This window comes from Peromyscus leucopus, chromosome 14, assembly GCF_004664715.2.
Source record: "Peromyscus leucopus breed LL Stock chromosome 14, UCI_PerLeu_2.1, whole genome shotgun sequence".
NCBI lineage: Eukaryota > Metazoa > Chordata > Mammalia > Rodentia > Cricetidae > Peromyscus > Peromyscus leucopus.
This window is the reverse complement of record NC_051075.1, coordinates 44,743,095-44,763,164: the sequence shown is the minus strand read 5'-3', so window position 1 is coordinate 44,763,164 and position 20,070 is coordinate 44,743,095. Positions and strand designations below refer to the sequence as shown.

The 20,070-nt window shown below is 47.1% G+C and overlaps 1 protein-coding gene across 3 annotated transcripts in view; it reads right to left on the bottom strand.

Moving 5' to 3' along the window:
- Nucleotides 1–20,070, bottom strand: part of Fntb (farnesyltransferase, CAAX box, beta) — an 87,826-nt gene that overhangs the window by 30,190 nt on the left and 37,566 nt on the right. For all 3 annotated transcript variants that reach the window (XM_037210645.1, XM_028876069.2, XM_037210646.1), the window contains 3 exons: nucleotides 19,135–19,226; nucleotides 6,512–6,658; nucleotides 6,273–6,356 (listed from right to left, as the gene is read on the bottom strand). In XM_037210645.1, the coding sequence (XP_037066540.1) occupies nucleotides 6,273–6,356; nucleotides 6,512–6,658; nucleotides 19,135–19,226 (323 nt within the window). The remainder of the gene's footprint in view (nucleotides 1–6,272; nucleotides 6,357–6,511; nucleotides 6,659–19,134; nucleotides 19,227–20,070) is intronic.

Here is a 20,070-nt window from a genome sequence, read left to right as displayed (position 1 = left end):
GAGGCAGGAGGATCACAAGTTCAAGGTCATCCTCGGGTACACAGCAAGTCTGAGGCCAGCTTCGGATCATGAGACACTGTTTCAATTTTAAAAAAAAAAAGCAAAGGTATAAACATATCGTTTGGGCAGGGTAATTCTGGGGATCTAACCCGGGCTTTGCACATACCATGCACACTCTCTTCCACCAAGCTATATTTCTAGCTCCTATCTGAAAATGAGCAAAGAAAATAAAATCAAATGTATCCATTTGATCTGAGCTAACTCTTGTCATTCTATTCTTCAGCCATGATTCTTCTCAGGACCCCCTTTCATCTTCTCTATCTGTCACGGAACACATCCATAGACTGGTTTTTTGGTTTGTTTGTTTTCAAATACGAAGCATGGAAAGACAAAAATCATTTGTTTTAATTCTCCTCACGAGTTCTTTTGCTCAGAGCTCAGAAGGAACATGAAAGGGGAGCGAACAAAGCCTGTCTTCCATCGTCTTAGCTGTATAGACTGAACACGGAGCCACACTCACTGGGGCACTCCACGGGACTCTGCAGAAGCCATGGGCATGACTGTCCTGCCAGCACTGGGACCAGCCGGGCTCCCACTGGCCAAAGGCGCAGCAGAGGCATCCAGAGCAGGCAAGGGGCAAGTGTGCCGGCGTCAGATGTTGTCATTTGCCATATGTTAACATGGAAGGTATGATCTAATTTCCTCCAGGCTTGAGCCTCTCACAAAGGCTCCGCAGTGTTTTCTGTGGCCCTTGAATCCTCCTGGGGGGGTGGGGGGGTGGGCTGTGATGTACTCTGCCTCTCATCAGTGAAGAGGTGACAGGGGAGGCAGTTGTGGAATTCTGTCCTCTGGGGACGACATGGCTGTTACGGTCTTGTATCGGAGCAGTTGGGATTACTGAATGAAATCCTCACAAGATAGTGTCTATTAATCCTCCTGTGTAGGAGGAGGAAGGAGGAGGGGCATCGGGCCCTTAGTGGACACTCCAGCCACTCCTTTTCTGAATGGCACCCCACACACACACTAGCTGCCAGTTAATCGTGACCCAGTTGCACATGGTCTTAGGTGCTGGAGGGATTGTAGGAGGTAGAAGGTTGGCTCGGGGGTGAGGATTCTAGAGATGCAGCTATCACGACTAAATGGTTTCTTTGGTCTGTTATTGCCCTCTGCACTAAGGGTGAATAGAAACACACACACACACACACACACACACACACACACACACACACACACACACCGCCCAGGCTGAGGCACACAATAATGGCTGAACGGGATACACAGAACCAAAGATGAGTTGGGGGAGTGCAGTTCAATGGTCTCTGCTAAGGTAGACAGGACAGCAACTGAGGATGAGCTGTTCTGAGACCCTCCATGGGGGCAGTTCCAATGTGGCCATCTTTCCCCACGTGGTATGGGTTAGCGTGCAGCCCTGCTGGAATGGCGACTGTGTGTTCCCCCAATACTGATGTAAGACATGAAGCAGAAGCTGAGCTGTCTGCCCCCCGGAAGGAAGGAACGTCAGGATCCAAAGTCTGCGGGAGACATCCCAGTGGAACTGCCTCCTTCTGTGTGGCACAGGATGACACGCTCCTTGATGACTGTATTGCAGACACCCTCAGATGGCTGATGGACTCTATTATAATCCCTGATGGATTCCATGCCCAGATGGACCAGGACTGCAAGAACACCAAGGCCAAAGCTGATAGGACTTGCAGCTGAAAGTGGACTGTCTGCCCAGAGGGAGGATTTTGCCCACCTGAAACCCAACGAAAGCAATAGAACCTTCTGAACCTCACTAACAGTTTTAAAAAATACCCCCCTAGCCACTAAATCCTAAAACCTATTCTCACATGTTCGGAATAGCCAATGGTGGTTCATTGGGAGACCCTACCACCCCCTCCCCTTTTTGAAAAGGTTTCCTTATGCACATGATACAGTGTTAATTAACCTCTAGGCTCTCTAACGATTTGGAAAAGCATCTCAAAGAACAGAAAAACACAAGTTAAAGAATCTGAATGTATCCTGGGTGTTGGGGTATCTCCCTACTTGTTATTGGCAAGGGACACCCCTAAAGTCCCGCTACGCAGGCTATACTACTACAGCTACACCCCAGCACTAAATGGTAAGGCCCTACTGCTGAAAAGACCACATGCTCTGCTTGCAGAACATGGAGGAATCAAGCTGGCCCTGAGCCACTGGCTGATTTTTGTGGTGCCACAAGACACTCTCCTGGCTGCGGGGAGAAAACTGTCACCAACTGTCCTGCTTGGCTGTGCACTCTGTGTTGATGCCATCAACACAACAGGCACAATGTGCCTGCCTGAGGAATAATGGTACAACCGTTACAGATATAACCAACTCCTTTCTTCGTGGAGAGAAACTATGTTTGGTACTGTAAACCAGGGGCAAAAACCTGCGCAAGCAGGAAGGCTCCTGCTATTGTTTTGTGAAATAGTTGTGATCTGTCTATCAATTTACCTTCTAGACGTTTGTCATTACATCTGCAGGCTACTGCTACTGTGGGGCCTAAGTGGAAGAAACCTTTTTATAGTGGACAGCAGTTACTAGAGAGACTCATAATTGGTCAAATTGCTGGAAATGTTTGCTAGGTTCTGTATTATTCTATATTGTTGCTCAGCAAATAACCACACATCCATGTAACTCCAAGGTTCAGGGAGCATTGTGGAATATAAGTATGTAAAAACCAGAAGGGGTGAAATATTTCAGAGTCCTGTCCTAGGCATGACATGACTGCTGTCATCTCGAAATCAGAGCACCTGTGATTACCCATGTGACACTCAGAAGATTAAGCCTATTGATGTTCCCTTGTTAGAAAACGGCAGGGAAGGATCTTTAGACCTTCACCTGAGACTCCAGCCACTCACTCCTTCCTGACCTCCACCAGGTACATGTAATCCTGACCCAGTGACATGTGGTTTAGGTGGTACATAGGATTGGGGATGAGAATCCCAATGATGCAGCTTTTGTGAACCAACACTCAGGTGATTTTTGGTGATGCGGATGCCCAGGTCACCCATGCTCCTACGAACAACCCCAATCAATTCAATGGTTCAACAAGCAGGGCTTGGACGAAATCTTCTTGGCTCTGTTGTTGCCCTCTCTATCTGAGATGAGCAGAAATAGACTCCCAGGAAAGTCACACAACAGATACTAAAACCACTAGTCCTGGATCACACCGAGAAACAGGGAGGGGACAGGGTACAACTTTTCATGTCGTTTCTTCCTGTCTCCCCGTATCTAGCATCACGGCTCTCAAGCCTGTCTGCTTTTCTCTTCCCTCACCACCGTCATCCAAACCCAAGTCATTAGCATCCACCTGGACCAGCCTTCCATGTGTTTCCCTCCTTCCAGCACAGAAGCCAGAGGACATTCCCTAGAACACTATAATCCATTCACCGCAACCAGAGAACTAACAGTACAAATCAGATCAGGTCACCGCCTACTGAAAACCCATCAGAACTTACCTGCCAGCCTCCGTAATGAGCCTCTCCAGCTCTCTGTTCCCACCGTTGCCCCCCCCACCCCCCAGGCCTCCTACAGTTCAGTAGCATTCAACCCACTTCTCGGCCCTAGGACACATCCCCCATCCCCAGAGGACACTACCAACTCCATAGTGAATTCAGAAAATGAACAAATAATGACTCTCTTCTTTTTTTTTTTTTTTTTCCAAGACAGGGTTTCTCTGTGTAGCTCACAGAAATCTGCCTGCTTCTGCCTCCTGAGTGCTAGGATTAAAGACGTGTGCCACCACTGCCCAGCTGTATGTTTATTTTTCCAGTACTAGGTACTGAAGCCAGAGTGTGGTCTTTGAATAGGAATGGCCGGCACAGACTCACTGTTTGAATACTTGGTACACAGTAAGTGGCATGATTAGGAGGTGTGGCCTTGTGGAGGAGGTGTGCAAGTGCGTCACCAGGAGGCGGGCTCTGAGGTCTCAGACGCCCGGGCCAATCTCTTCCTGCTGCCTGCCAATTCAGAGGTAGAACTCTGAGCTCTTCCCCAAGGAAACGGGAAGACATCTACAGGCTTGGTCTGTCGTTCAAATCTTTCATCCACTGGACAAAGAACAACCAGGAGCTCAATGGCAGAGAGGTCCCAGGACCATGGAAGGAGAGGATTATGGCCAGGTGCTCCTTAATGGAACACATCAAACTGACAGAAGCTGCCTGCGTTTGTCTAGCATGTAGGAGTAAGAAAACAGAAAGATCGGCCTGCCTCTGCCTCTGCGGTGCTGGGAGGAAAGGCATGTGCCACCACACCCAGTTGTTTTGAGATAGGTTTTCTCTGTGTAGGCCAGGCAGACCTTGAACTCACTATTCTCCTGCCTCAGCCTCTTGAGTGCTGGATATTCTGTGTGTGCTACCATGGCCAACTCCGATTTATTATTTCTATTTATTTATTCATTATTTTTTATTTTTGGTTTTTCGAGATAGGATTTCTCTGTGTAGCCCTGGCTGTCCTGAAACTCACTCTGTAGACCAGGCTGGCCTCTGCTTCCCGAGTGCTGTGATTCAAAGGCGTGCGCCACCACATCCCGCTCAATTAGTTATCAAAAACTAGATTGCCTTGCAAACTGCCGCCACTCTCTAACAGCAGTGGAGCCTCTAGCTGAGCTCTGGCCGCACGTCAAGGCAGGCAAGGAAGTTTCTATGCCTGGTTCAGACAAGGAAGATTGACAGCAGAGTTGACAGCAGAGTCAAGTACCCAGGAAACGAGAGACAACAAAAGCCACTGACGAGAGTGTGCCCTCTCCTGGAGGGGTGCTGAAGTTTCATCACTGCAGCCTGGTACTGTGCTGCTGGATGAAAGCAGATGCTATCAGAATTCACCCTCCAGCACTCCTTTCAGGTCCTGGTGGAGGAAACTGCTCAGGACTTCAGAACAGACCTGTAGGAGGCTGTCAGAACAGCTTTGTAGGAGGCAGACAAGGCCTATGTGGTTGGCCTGCTTTCTTTACAATTGTTTACAATTATTTTCATCATGTGTCCATGATGTCAGGTGGGGTGTTCACCTACTCCAGGACACGTGTGGTCTGTTCACACCTTCTACCAGGAACTGAACTTGGGTCCCCAAGCTTGTGAGGTAAATGCTTTTACCTATGGACCATCTCACCGATTCCTGGTTGGCTTTTCTGAAGATACTGTGCTTCCCATGCCAAAAGTGCAACACTTATGTCAAAAGCTACACAGCTAGCACCTCACTGTGAAAAACATGTTCAAGGATCCACCATGAGGCCAGACACTGCGGGGAGACAGGCAGATCTCCAGGAGTTCAAGGCTAGCCTGGTCTACGTAACAAGTTCCAGGCCAGCCAGGGCTACACAGTGAGACCCTGTCACAAAATAAAACAACACACACACACACACACACACACACACACACACACACACACACACACACGATATCTCTGTCATTCTAATATAAAAGCTTAACCTCCTCCCAAAAATGTATTTCTCCCAGACTAAATGATATACAATCTCAATGATCCACTGCATTAGAGAAATCACTTATTCCGTAAACTTTACATGCCTCATAGGTGGATTGTCCACAGGTCAGGAAGCTACTTGCTAGTGTAATGAATATATTTATTTTTTCCCTTTTCTTCTTTTTAATTCAGATAGGGTCATGCTAGCCTTGAACTCATGATGTAGCCAAGGATGACCTTGAACTTCTGACGCCAGCACCCCCCCCACCTCCCAAGAGCTGAGATTATGTTCACAGACCACCATACCTGGCCAGATACACTTCTTGAGTAAAATACTAGGTTTGAGCCAATGGATACCAAGTAGTTGGTTCAAGTCCACTACACTGCAGTCTACTGGCCCACAAGGCACTCTGCACCCCACAGAGGAACTCCCGTGTGCCTTGGATGTTCAGCACCTTCAGGATTTAATCAAATGCAACCAGAAAGTATTTAGACTCAACTCTAGGCTTGCTTCTCCAAGAGGTAAAAGATTATAATACATTGTATAATTACCTACATTAAACTATTTTACACTGAACAAATGTGTTTTTGTATTTAAACCTAAAGCATTTGATTTTGTTTTTATCCAACTCATATTTTGACATTTACATAAAAGAAGCTAAGAGATAATGACACTGGGGGACCTTAACACCATGACACTGTACCAGGGACACAACATTTGCATATCAGTCTATGGGACAAAGCAGCAGTGTGCCATGTTTCTCTGGGCTTGGCTGCTCTAAGAATAGGTACATTCCAGAAGCCATGGAGGCAACTGTCCCACTCACCTCACATCCACCTCACCTCCAACGTGCATGAGAAAAGAGCCATCGGGTTGCTTCAGGGAGTATAAATACTGAAGAAGTTTCTCTCTGAGAACAGTGGAGAGAGGGCGGAAGTGGGCCACGGTCAGTCAGTGCGGCAGAGGAGGCGGAACCCTCCCGAGTCTCCACCACACCCACCCACCCACCCCACCCCTCACCCCCCACCCCTCCATCCCCCCCACCCCCGCTGCCTGCAGCTTTACCTGTTAATGACGTTGTAGGCTTCTTCCGTGGCAATGATGCACAGCGCATTGACAGCTGCATACGTGGGCGCAAGGTGTGGGTACTGCCCAGGGCCCCCTCCAAAGCCACCTTCTGGACTCTGACACAGCTCCAGGAACTGACACACGCTGGGTACATGGCCACGGGAAAGACAAAGTTAGACGGCACTGATTTCCACATAACAAACGCCTTTGCGATTCCCACCTTTTCTACTCATCCCCCTGCCTTCAAAGGGGTGAAAATCCCCTCCTTGACACCTGACTACAACCACCCAAAAGACTTAACTCTTTATCCAGTTCTGTGCACACTCCACCATCTTTTATTTAAGCGTCTGTCTCGTTCTGGCGTGAGGATGGGAGGAAACCTTTCACAGACCTGGGGCAGTCTCATGCTTCCTGACCAAATCTTTCTCTTTATTTTTCACTAAATTTGTCACCCTGGATCTGTAGCATTACAGTCTGCTCTTCTGAGGACCTTTGGATTCTGCCTCTGGCTCAGGACTCACCTCACTTTTCATGCTGGTCACTGGTCCCCGTGCATTTCCCGGGGCCCATGAACACGCTTTCTCACTCACTGTCCCCAGAGCCCTGGCAGGCGACATCTTTCTGTTCTCACCACCAGTTTTGGGAAGAAGCCAGTTTCGAGTGCAGTCCCCTCCATCTTGGGGGAGGGGGCAGACGGCACGAGAGGGCACTGTTGGGGTTTGAATGTGAAAGGCCCCCCAGCACTCAGAGGCCCACTTAGCTGAAACTGTCTCCCCAGCTGGTGACACTGTGGAACCTTTAGGAGGTAAAACCTCGCAGGAAGTTGGGACTTGGGTGGGCCCTGAACGAGGTGTACTTCCTGTGCCTTCTTCTTGCCTTCTGAGTGTACACATAAAACCAGTTTCCTGCTCTTGCCACGCTGTCTTCCCTGCTCTACACCCCTGGAGCTGTAAGCCCGAACAAACCCTTTCTCCTGTAACCTGCTTTTTTTTCCTTCTCGTCTTTCATTTTGTTTTTCCACCAAGCACTGTATTTATCCATGTGTTTTACAGCCCTAGAAGAAACATCCCAGGGTTCTTCCCTCCTGTGTGCGTTTGTCTTGCTGCTGCATGGCCCACGATGCCAGCTGAGGTTGTCGGTACAATGAAACCAAGCGGACGGCACTGTTCCGCCATTTTTCCAGGTCTCTGAGCTGCACGTCAGATCTGGGCTGCTCACCCCCCACCTCAACCTCCTTGTGAGGTTACAGTGATTTTTACCAGCTCTCTGTCGGTGGTGATTTCAAACTTGCCTAAGGAACCGTGCTTCATCATCACACTTGGGAGCCAGACAATGACTCTGGAGCACAGCCTGATAAGGACCCGAGTTCGCCTCACTATTCGGCACTGTTGATGCTCTTAAGAGCATCAGCCAGGACATTCATGAGCGCCATTAGAGCGGCGCGGAAAGACAGCAGAGAGAGTTGAGGTGGCTTTTGTCAGGGCATTGTCTCATGGCGATGCAAAGGGAACTAAGACAGGCATCCTGACGCTCATCAGAAGGCATCTCAGTCTGTGACTTTTTCACGCCTGGCTACAGAGACCCCAGTTTCCTCCTCACCATCGACATCGGCTCCTGGAGGAGTTGCTGCTGGGCGTGGATGGCATCAGTTACACTTTTGCTTTGGATGAAATCAAGAGAGCCTTACTTGTGCAGGGTCCTCTACGGTTTCCAGGAAGAGCCCGATCAGGACAGCCCCGGAATAGCGCCTCTCCAACTCTCAGGTCCCAGCCTTCCTAATTAGGAAAAACCTCCACCCAAGAGGCCTCCTGACAAGCATGGCTTTCGAGTGGCCAAGGCCTTCTTTCTGGGATGTTTTATAGCGTTTGTTATTTATTTCCTCCCTTCTTTTTCTTTCTTTTTTTTTTCTTTTTAAAATGAGAAATAGTTTATTCTTAGTCAAATACAAGTGACCACGGCCCGGTAACATGGCTTCAGTTTGCCCCACAGGACATGTTCCAACACAGAAGTGGTTACACAACACTTTTAAAACTCTTTTTGTAAATTAATTTTTAGAAGTTAGCACACAATATGATGGGTGTCGTTATGGCATCTGCAGCGTATACATCATTAGATTTTGTGCTAATCGCCTCCCTGCTGTCCTCCCCCTCCCTGTCCTCCCTTTGCCCAGCTAGCACCCTTCTGTTTCCACATCACATGCCCAGGGTTCTTTCTCCTTTCCCTTAAGCTCTCTTCCTTCCGTCTCAGGATCTTTCTAGTTTCATGACTTACACACATACATAAAGACTGCGGATCTGCAACCTCAAACCCATCCCCATCGCCTCAGCATTGCTTCTTCTCTGCTGCCAGGGGGATGGAAGGGCTAGTTCCCACAGAGGCACATGTCCATTACTCCATCCCCACAGCACACAATCTTTCTTTCTGAGACAGAGTCTCATGCGTCCCAGGCTGGCCTCGATCTTGCTATGTAGCTGAGACTGACCTTGAACTGTCTGGTTCCCCTGCCTCCGCCTTGTCAGGACTCAGATCACAGATGTGGTTTATGAGGTGCTGGGATCAAAGCCCAGGCCCTCGTGTATGCTAGGCAACACTCCAACAACTAAGCTCTGTCTCAGACCCGATCTATACATTCATTTATTTACTCATTCATTCATTCATTCATTTATTTTTTAGGCAGGGACTCTCTCTATGGCCCAGTGTGGCCATGAACTCAGCAATTTGTCTGCTACAACCTCCCACGAGCTATGATTACAGATGTGAGCCATCAATCATACACAGCTCTTTTTTATTTCAGGCTTTCCATTATGTAGACAGGTAAGTACAGAAAATGATACTGACTGGCCATTTCTGTCTTCACAGGTTAAGACGATACTCATTCACTCCTACTTACACCTAAGTTTTTATTGTAGGCAACAGAAGGATTGAAACCAGAGTTTATCATCAGAGAAGGAAGAAATTCTAGAGCACATTTTAAAGAAAAATTTTCATAAGTTGAGTTTGCTCTTTATAGATTTTCCAACCCATGGTCAATTCTTATGGAATATCCAGAAATATTTACTTATTTATTTACTTATTTTTCTTAGCCTGGTGTGATTAGACTCCAGATAACCTGGGAATTGAATCTAGTTCCTCATTAACTAAAATAAAACTCAGCAGGTAGGCAGGAGAGATGGCTCAGTGGTTAAGGGCACTTGTTACTCTCTTCCAGAGGACCCAGGTTCGATCCCCAGTACCAACACAGCAGCTCACAACGGTCTGTAACTCCAGTTCCATGGGATGTGATTCTCTTCTGACCTCCATGGGCACCAGGCACACACATGGTGCACAGACACACATGTAAGCAAAACACTCATACACATAAAATAAAAATGAATCTAAAAACCAAAAACTCAACAGCCTGGAGCTGGAAACATACAGTGATAGAGCATACAAACAAGGCCCTGAGTTCAATCCCAGCACCACACAAGACTTTTCTTTTCTTTTGATTTTTTTTTTAAGACAGGGCATCACTATGCAGCCTGGCCTAACTGATCTCAGAATCCTGTCTCAGCCTTCCAAGTGCTGCAATCACACATACAGAGCTGCTTTAAGTTTGAGGCCAGCCATAACTATGTAGAAAGTTCAGGCTAGCCTGAACTACAGAGTTAAGACCTTCAAAAACACAACAAAACAGGAAAGACATACTGGAGTCACCTAGTATCCATTTCCGCCCCAGCTCCTAAGATAGATACTGTAATGGACTGTAACACTCCTGACACGGTAGCCTGTGGCCCGGAATGAGAGGGGATCTGAATGTTCCAGACACCTTGCTGTCATGGCTCCAAGCCAACCTCCCTCAGCTGACTGCCATGGGGTTGAGTGAGGGAACTGGAGCTGGGGCTCCCTTGTGCCTCTCCCTGCCACACTACAGAACATTCCGACCCTGTGGCTTTCCAGCTTGCACCTTAAGGAGCACACAAACTGACTGTGAAGTGACAAGCTGTCGTGAGCAGACTTCTTAGCAACTTTAAAAACCAAAATATTAACGATACTGTGACCTCTCGGAAAGGGGGAAACCACTTAAAGACAACCTAATATAAAACGGCAACTAGGAAGCTCTGTGATAATGCCCAGTGTTCCCAAAAGCATCCCCTTCAGAGATGCCACGGACGAGGCTTGCAGGTCAGGACTGCTTTAGGAGGAGCTCTGCATCCCAGTTTACATATCAATGACCAGCAAAGGGAAACCCCCTTGTACACAAAGGATGCACCAAAATCAGTGGAGTAATCAAGACCTGGGCTGACTGAGTCGAGAGTCTGTACTGTTACCAGAGCCCAGGTGACTCAGATACCCACAAACGCTGAGCACCATCCATCTTTGCCGCACAATTAGAATTACTTTGAGGGGTATTTTTTAAAACCCAACAACCAAGCCATACCTAATACCAATTCAATCAGAATCACTGAGGGCAGAGAAAGGTGGCAGGTTTTTGACTCTGTGTGACTCCAATGCTCACCCAAGTACCATGACTTCTAAGACGTACATCACCTGTGCGTCTTAGGTTTGGTTTGGTTTGGTTTTGCTGGGGTTTTTTTGTTTTTGTTTTTTTGAGACAAGGTCTCACCATTTAACTCCAGATGGCCTATATCTCACTATGTAGACCAGGTTGCCCTTGAACTCACAGAGATAAGCCTGCCTCTGCCTTCTGAGTGCTGAGATCCATGCTGTGCACTACCATGTCCAGCTTAGTTTTGTTTTGTTTAAAGGATCTCCCTCTGTAGCCAGGCTGGCCTGCAACTCACTACATGGGCCAAGCTAGCCTTGAACTTGCAGCAATTCTCCTGCTTCAGCCTCCTAAGTACCAGAATTACCATGACTGAACCACCACATCCAGATGATTCTGTGCTTCTAACCAGTCCCTGGGATGACAATGCTAATGGCCTGAGAACCACACTGTGAAGATCATTTAGAAACATCTGTCCTGTCCAACAGGCAACCCTAAAATTTAAGGGGGCAACTTAAATTTTAATTCAAATTAATTAAAATAAAAAATTCAGCTCCTTGGTCTCACCAGCCACATTTCAAAGGCTCGGTAACTGTGCTCAGCTAACGGCGACCATATTGGATCACACACACATCACAGAACCTTCTCATTATCGTGGGACGTTCTATTGAACACTGCTTCTCTAGCATTCAACCATTACAGAGAACGTAAAACTTGTAAGAGAATCAAGTTCAAGGGAAGAGTATTCCGGCCTTAGTTTTTGAAATTTAATTTCATTTATTATAATGTAAGTATGGGTCTGTATGATGGGGCTCCAGACCTGTGGAAGGCAGAGGATAACTGTGTACTTTTCCCTCCTTCCATCTTTACAGGGATTCCAGGGATCAAACTCAGGTCATCAGACTTCTGTGCTAAACGTGTTAGCTGCTGGACCACCTCACTGGCCCTACTGTTGGCCCTCTTGAACTTGTAGTAATGGTTAGACTAAAAAAAGTCAGAACAAAACTGTCACCAATGGGAACAAAGGATTCAAAACTATGTAAATTAGCAAATAATGTAAAACAACAGGCAGGAAAGCAAATCAGAGACCAGTAAGAATAAAACAAATGAAGCAGGTTCAACTAGCAAATAACACACGGGGGTCTGCGCTGTGAGGGGGGAAGCATGTACATACAGGATCAGAAACGACTAGGAACGCAGAAGGGAAGGGACCAGCGATTAGGGCCTGTGAGATACGGATAATCAACAACGAAGCATCCTTGTCAATGGGTCAACACAGCCCTGCTAAGAACTGCCTCTGGCTCTAGCCTCCATTTTCCACCTAAGAGGAGTTCTGATTATACTTGTAAAAATAGCTAGATATTTTTAAAGAATGCTAGGGCTGGATAGGGAACAAACCACTAAAGGATTACTATTATGGACAAATAGCGAGGAGGATGCCCGGCTACACACTTCATGCATTCAAAGGACTCTGCACAAACTCAAGTCAATTACAGAGTGAGGCTGGTCTGGAGTAAGAACAACTCGGCTTAGACTTTTAAAACATTTCTACTGGAGGGGAGAGGGAGGGGGTAGACTGCCTGACAAAGCAAAATAAAAATAGTACTAAAATAAAAAACCAACAAAACAGAAGAGACTTCAGAACAGGTGACCGCAGAGACCACAGGCCTGGAATAAGTTACGAGGATGACTGGAGCAGGGGGTAGGCGCAGTCGCCCATCCACAGGATGGCTCAGGAGGAGCAGCAAATGCTTCTGAGTGGCAATCCCTGGCTTCTTCCAGCAGTGACTCTTCCAGAGGCCATTCTAGAAAACAGCTGTATCTCAATGTAACAGAGGGCAATGCCTCTGTTAGGAAGTCCAACCGTGAACAGGGGAAGGATGAACTCCAAGTCTTGTTGGTTCCAGGAGGCTAGACTACCCGGAGTCTTGGCTAAGCACACCCATCTGGAAGGCGGCTGTTGTCAAGTTTAAAGGGAGTTATTTAGAGCAGGGTTTCTCTACACTGACAGGACTGACACGGACAGTTTCCTGTTTCAAGACTTAATCCTGCAAAGGTATTTAGTGACCTCCCTGACCTGTACCCACTAGACACCAGCAGAACCTGGCCCAGAAAAGCACCCAGAAGACAGGTGACTCGGTATGATGTCATCATACCACTTAGATTTTAACTTTAAATTTTAAGGGAGGGGCTCACTTGGTAGAGTGCTTGCTTAGCATACGTAAAGCTCTGGGTTCCAGTCCCAGCAGCGTACAAAACATGACACGGTGGCCCAAGCCCGTGATCTTCCCATTTAAAAGGGAAAGGAAGGCAGACCGGAAGTTCAGGTCATCCTTGCAGACAGTGTCTCCTGAAGCCCAGGTTGGCTTCAAACTCACTACGTAGCCAAGGATAATCTTAAATTTCTGATCCTCCTGCCTCTACCTCCTCAGGACTGGGATTACAGGTGTGCATCATCACGACCAGTTTTTGCAATACTTGAGGCTGAACCTAGGTAGGGCCTCCTGCACGCTAGGCAAGTGCTCTATCGGACGAGCGACATCCTGGACCTCAAAGCCTAATTTTCACAGTACATGGCATGGGCTCTCTGTGATTTTCACTCTGCTCTGTGTGTTTCACTGAAGTAGCCGCTAATAACTAAGAATGGGGACCACACTAAAGTACTTCCTACAATGCTAAAATCATTAAGCCAAGCAAGTGTTCTGCTCCAAAACCCTTATTCGTTTATTTTATGTAAGCACACAAATAAATTTATGTATGGCCTCTTACGAGAGGCCATCCAAATCCCCACCTCTGATGATTCTTCAAACAGCTGAGACCTGCAGCAATAAGAAAGGCCTGGCCTCGCCAGCCTCCCTCAGCCGGCAGAGAAGTTAACAAAGTGGTTCTGTCCACTAGAGGGAGTCCGGCTTATGCTGTTTCCTAAACAAGTAAGCTGGAGAGAGAAACCTCTGCAGATGTGTAGGCTGTGTGTGTGCTGAACGCAGGCGGCACAGGGCCGAGGACAGGGAAATGTTAAAACTCCAGAGCTGGCTCTCTGCCTGCAAGGTCACCTTATGGTAGGAGGGAAAAACAGACCACAAGTTGAAAGTGTTTCCTCTCCTTGTGCAGAATAATGAAAAGAGGCTGCAGACCTGAGAGGGAGTAAGGGAGGGGTGGGCCAGGAAGACACAGAGGGGCGGAGGAAGGAAAAGAATGTGATTATATTTAACTTAAAAATTTAAAAATTATTTCAAACAATAAAAATTTTAAGCCAGGAGGTGGTGGAGCACACCTTTAATCCCAGCACTCAGGAGGCTGGGACAGGCAGATCTCCGAGTTTGAGGCCAGCCTGGTCTACAAAGGGAGTTCCAGGACAGCCAGGGCTGTTACACAGAGAAACCTTGTCTTGAAAAACAAAACAAAAACAATAACAACAAAAAATTTTAGAATAAAAATCCACAAGAATCAAGGTCTTTCTTTAACTGCAAGCTCCTACAGTACATGAATTAAGATTATCATTTCTCCTGAGGTTTTGGTTGGGAGCCTTGGCCTTTAATGGCTAAGCTATCATTCCAACCCTGATTTTCATTTTCCTAAAATTAATTTTAAGATACATCTTTCAAGCACTTGTCTTAAGCCCAGCACTCAGGGGGCAGAGGAGATGGATCTATCTCGGTGAGTTCGAGGCCAGCCTGGTCTATAGAGTGAGTTCTAGGACAGCCAGGACTACATAGAGACCCTGTCTCAAAAAAAAAAAAAAAAGTCTTTCAAAATGTAGGGAGTCAACATTTGAGTATATAAATGAATAAAAGGATAAACCAAAATATAAAAAATAAAACTGATAAATGAAAAGGCATTATCCTAGTTCAGGCAGTCTGAAAAAAGCAATCCACGTATTTTTGCAAAACTCAGTAAGATTTCTTTGGATATAACAAAAATAGTTATTTACTCCCAGTCAGAGCTCCTAGGCTCTGATCTTAAGTATCATCTGAATCATCAATTAATTGCTGCTAAGCACAAGACAAAAATGCAGCATCATTATCTAAAAGTCTTAAGTCATTTAACAGTTCATTAAACTGGGGACCATCGAGAAAGTTCAGTGTGTAAAAGTACTTGTCACACAAGACTGACAGTGAAAAGCTAGATGTGGGGAATCAAACCCATAATCCCAGCCTTCCCACATGGAGATGAGAGGTGGAGACAGAATCACCTGGAAGCTCCTGGGCCAACCAGTCTGGAGTGTGCTGAGCCTCAGAAACAAGAAAAAAAACCTGCCTGAACAAGGTGGAGAGCCGACTACCAAAAGCTGTCTTCTGACCTCCACACATGCACCATGGTGCAGGCATGCCTACATCAGTGACCTACACTCTCATATACACATCATATAACACACACACACTAAAAACAACAAAATAAAAATATATGGGCTGGAGAGATGGCTCAGGGGTAAGAGACTTGCTGTGCAAGCATGAGACCTGAACACACACACACACACACACACACACACACACACACACATACATACACACACACATACACACACGCTCACACACGTACACACACATACACACACACACACACACACACACACACACACGCTCACACGCTCACACGCTCACACGCTCACACGCTCACTCACTAAGTCAAGCTAGGGGATACAGCCTAATGATAGAACACTTACCAGCATGCACAAGGTCTTAGATTCACTCCCTAAAACTGGACTTTCAAGTTCATTAAAGCAAGTCAGCTGGGTGGCTTTTACCTGAAATCCCAGCACTCAGAGATTGAAGCAGGAGGTTACCATGAGTTTGAGGTCGGCGTGGGCTACATAGTGAGTTTCTGTCTACAAAGTAAGATCTGTCTCTAAAACCAGAAATAAATTAAAAAACAAAAATAAGGTTTATTAAATCAATGCTCAAAAGAACCATGAATAAATGCTTTCAAGGCAGTTCTAAAACAAACTCTTGACCATTAATTATTAAAGTGGTTCTTGAAACTGGGACAAATTGGCTATTTTCAAAATATCCATTTTTTTTGTGAGGGAGGGAATGACAGGGTCTCACTAGTTAGCCCTAACTAGCCTGAAACTCCCTGAATAGTCCAGGTTGGTTACAAGATTCACAGCGATCTGTCTGCCTCTGCCTCTCCAGGTGCTGGGATTAAAAACAAGCCTGGCTAAAACATTCTTGCAATTATAAAAAAATAAAGATATACTGTAGAAAATGCAAATAAGCTTAGAGATGAAAAAATATAATAACTTTTTTGTTTTTGGGGTGTTTTTGTTTGTTTGTTTGGTTGGTTTTTGGTTTTTGAGGCAGGGTCTCACTATGCAATTCCGGCTGTCCCAGACTTCACTATGTAGACCAGGCTGGCCTGGAACTCAGAGATAGCCACCTGCCTCCGCCTCTGCCTCTGGAGTGCTGGAATTAAAGGGGTGCACCACCATGCCCAGCTCAAAAATTACAATCCTTTTCAATCTCACTATCCAGACTGAACTGTAGCATATGCACATGTAACCTTCTGTGGTATTTTGTTTTGTTTTTCTATGCATAGTCATAATATTGTTTGTTTGTTTGTTTCCCTTTGGTGTGGGGGTAGGTGGTCACGGTAGGGGATCAAACCCAGGGCCTCCACCATGCCAGGCAAGCTCTGCACCACTGTTTTACACAGTCACACCCCTTTTCTAAGCGTTCTTACTGATACAGCCCTGGCTGGCCTCAGACTCAAGGCAAGCCTCCCGATTCACCCTTCTGAGGGCTGGCATTACAGGTGTGTGCCACTACACCTGGCCTCCATCTATGCTCCTGGTCTATAAAAGCTGAATCTTCTTAACTATCTGCTTTCACAGCATATCCCTTTACACATACATTCTTAGATGCAAATCTACACAAATATGGAAAACCTTAAATGGCTGAATATTTCATTGTACGCACTATGCTGCGATTAATCCACTTAAACGTCCAGTAAATTTTAAAGCATCTCTTACTACTGATGCTGTTCACTACGAAAGACCCTTTAAAGGGGCCCCTCTTCCCATCCGGTTCTCTCCTTCCACCATGCGTGTCCCAGGCCAGACTCAGGTGCCTGTTGAGCCATCTCACGTGGCCCTCTCTTCCCTTTCTTATCTGGTATTGCCACAAAAGCGGCTGTGACACTGACGTCCTCGGATAAGCCACACTGAAAAACAGACCATCTATACAACCCAGAAAAAAGCTGCCAGCGCCCTGAGCCGTGCACTGCAGGGGCCCTGTCTCGTCTGGACACGTCACACGCTCTGTGCCGCCTTCTCGCGGGCCTCCGTGCATCTCTCACCGAATCCTCCATCCCCTCCCTCGTCTCATACGCATCTTTCCTTGTCCAGCACCCTGACAGTGTGGGCGTTGGGTTGGGGGGGCTTCCCAGACAACTCTCAACCCCCAACTGGTATTTCAAAAACGCAGGAGCCTTTATTTTGACAATTAAACTCCTGTTACTGCAGAAACTCTGTCCAACTCCACTTCCAGGGCTGGAAGCAAGCAGGCTTGTTGCAATGTTTGGATTTAAAAAAAAAAAAAAAAACAATGCATATTTTCCCTCTGCCCCAGAAACATGGATTCTAGGGGTTAACGGCTTAATTCTTTATTATCTTCTCCATCGACATTCATCACAAGACACCCTTCCCAGGAAGGCAAGAATGAGAGATTATTGTGAAAGAGAATGAATGAGACAATGTAAGTTCTGTTCTTCAGACCTGACAACGTGACCAGGGCAGGGGCTCTGGGACCGGGGAGGGCTTTAGCAAGCCTCCCCCGGCCTTGGCTCAGCTGCCATCTTCTGCTGTGGAACAACAAACCTGGCTTGGGATCCTTGCGCCCCAAACTCCTCACCTTCGGGAGTGCGAGGGAGCGGAGGCGCACAAGCCAAGAAGACGCGCTCTCGGGAAACCGCGCAGGCGCAGCTCCGGGCTGTGCTCCCCTGTCTCGGGTATTCCCGAGGCTGGAGGCATGATGGGATTTGGTTTGGTTTGGTTTGGTTTGGTTTCCCCCTTAAGATAGGACTGTGGTGAGCATGAGGCGCCACCTCACCCTGCCATCTGCACCAGCAGCTCAGGACACATCTAAGCGCTTAGCTGTCTGGTCATCAGTCAGGGGGTCCATGGGAACTGTGAGTCGTGTGCACCGAGGCGGTAACCCTCTAGTCCTGGGGAGAGCTGGTCTGTCCCCGGGCACTACACCTCCATGGAGGTGTTTAAGGAAGGCAGGTAGATCGCTGTGAGTTCGAGGCCAGCTGGGTCTACATAGCAAGTTCTAAGACAGCCAGGGCTACACAGAGACACTTTCTTTAAAAAAAGAAGAAGGAGGAGGAGGAGGAGGAGGAGGAGGAGGAGGAGGAGGAGAAGAAGGAGGAGGAGGAGGAGGAGGAAGAAGAAGGAGGAAGAAGGAGGAAGAAGGAGGAAGAAGGAGGAAGAAGGAGGAAGAAGGAGGAAGAAGGAGGAAGAAGGAGGAAGAAGGAGGAAGAAGAAGGAGAAGAAGGAGAAGAAGGAAGAAGAAGGAAGAAGAAGGAAGAAGAAGAAGAAGAAGAAGAAGGAAGAAGGAGGAGGAGGAGGAGAAGGAGGAGAAGGAGAAGAAGGAGAAGGAGAAGGAGAAGGAGAAGGAGAAGAAGAAGAAGGAGGAGGAGGAGGAGGAGGAAGAAGAAGGAGGAAGAAGGAGGAAGAAGGAGGAAGAAGGAGGAAGAAGGAGGAAGAAGGAGGAAGAAGGAGGAAGAAGAAGGAGAAGAAGGAGAAGAAGGAAGAAGAAGGAAGAAGAAGAAGAAGAAGAAGAAGAAGAAGAAGAAGAAGAAGAAGAAGAAGAAGAAAAGGAGGAGGAAAAGAAGAAGGTGGAGGAGGAAAAGAAGAAGGTGGAGGAGGAGGAGAAGGAAAAGAAAGAGAGAAAGAGAAAAGGCCACAGAAAAAAACAGAGCTCCTCTGGAGTTCAAAGAGTTGTTCTACCCACCAGTTTAAGCTAGGCTTTGAAGTGGAGGAGTTTCTGGAAGTTGCTGGAGGTCAAGGGAAGGGCAAGGGTTTCTTTGTAACCCTCTTTCCTCCCCATTTATAGCTAATAAAACGGGGACAGAAGGAATTTCAAATCCAAGATGTCATTCCAGAGAACACCCCAGGGGCCCCCCAAGCCGGACTCACTCTGCAGCCACTACTTGGGGGATGGGTTCGTCCAGGAGTTCCCAGCTGTGCAGGATCCAGTAGCAGAGCCAGGGGCGGCTGGCGTCCAGACACTGAGAAGAAGGACGAGGAGAAAACACACCCTTTATTCAGTCGCTCCAAGAGCCTGTGGACAAGGCTTTATCTGTCTCAGTCCCTAGGCCGAGCAAGGGGAGGAGGTACCCTTGCTCGGACAACAATCAGTAAATGAAGGATGTTTTGCTTTGTGGCCTTAACCAGGAGATGAAATGTCCCTCTGTGACAAAAGGATAATAGAAAACAAGCCTTGAACCCAACGGGTCCCTTCCCTGCAGGTGGCCCAGCAAGTCTGAGTGAAAACTTACACACAGGGAAGTTAAATGCTGCTGTTTTCCCAGGAAACACATCATCTTCTTGAATTCACTCATTTACAGATTCAGCAAATACTTGGTATCTACTTGAATCAAGCATTATAGACATTGGGGCACGGTAATAATGGAAATTGGTTCTGCGTCTTGGGGTGCTCAGCACGTAGACTATCGGAGTGACTATCTTGGAGAAAGAGGCTGTAGACACTAAGCCCAAGTTGCCCCCATGTCTTTCTGGAACAAGGCAAACCTATGTACATGCACCTGTTAAGTGCTGCCGTGAGCAGAAATAGCACTGAGGACCTGGAGGAGGAGGAGTGTGGATGGAGACTGGGCAAAGGCTTCTGAAGGTGATGTGTGGACAGACCTTGATCCTACTTCAAGTCAGACACAGTGCTGAGCACCCCACGTTGGACAGGGCAGGTGGTGGTACCAGGCACCAGTTCTACTTAAAGTAAAGGAGGTCTAGGGAGACCGGTTTTTTTCCAGATTATAAAAAAAGTAAATGTCAGAGTTGGGGTGTAGGCTGTGTTACTCAGGCTGCCTTTGAGACTTGGAAAACCCTTCCACA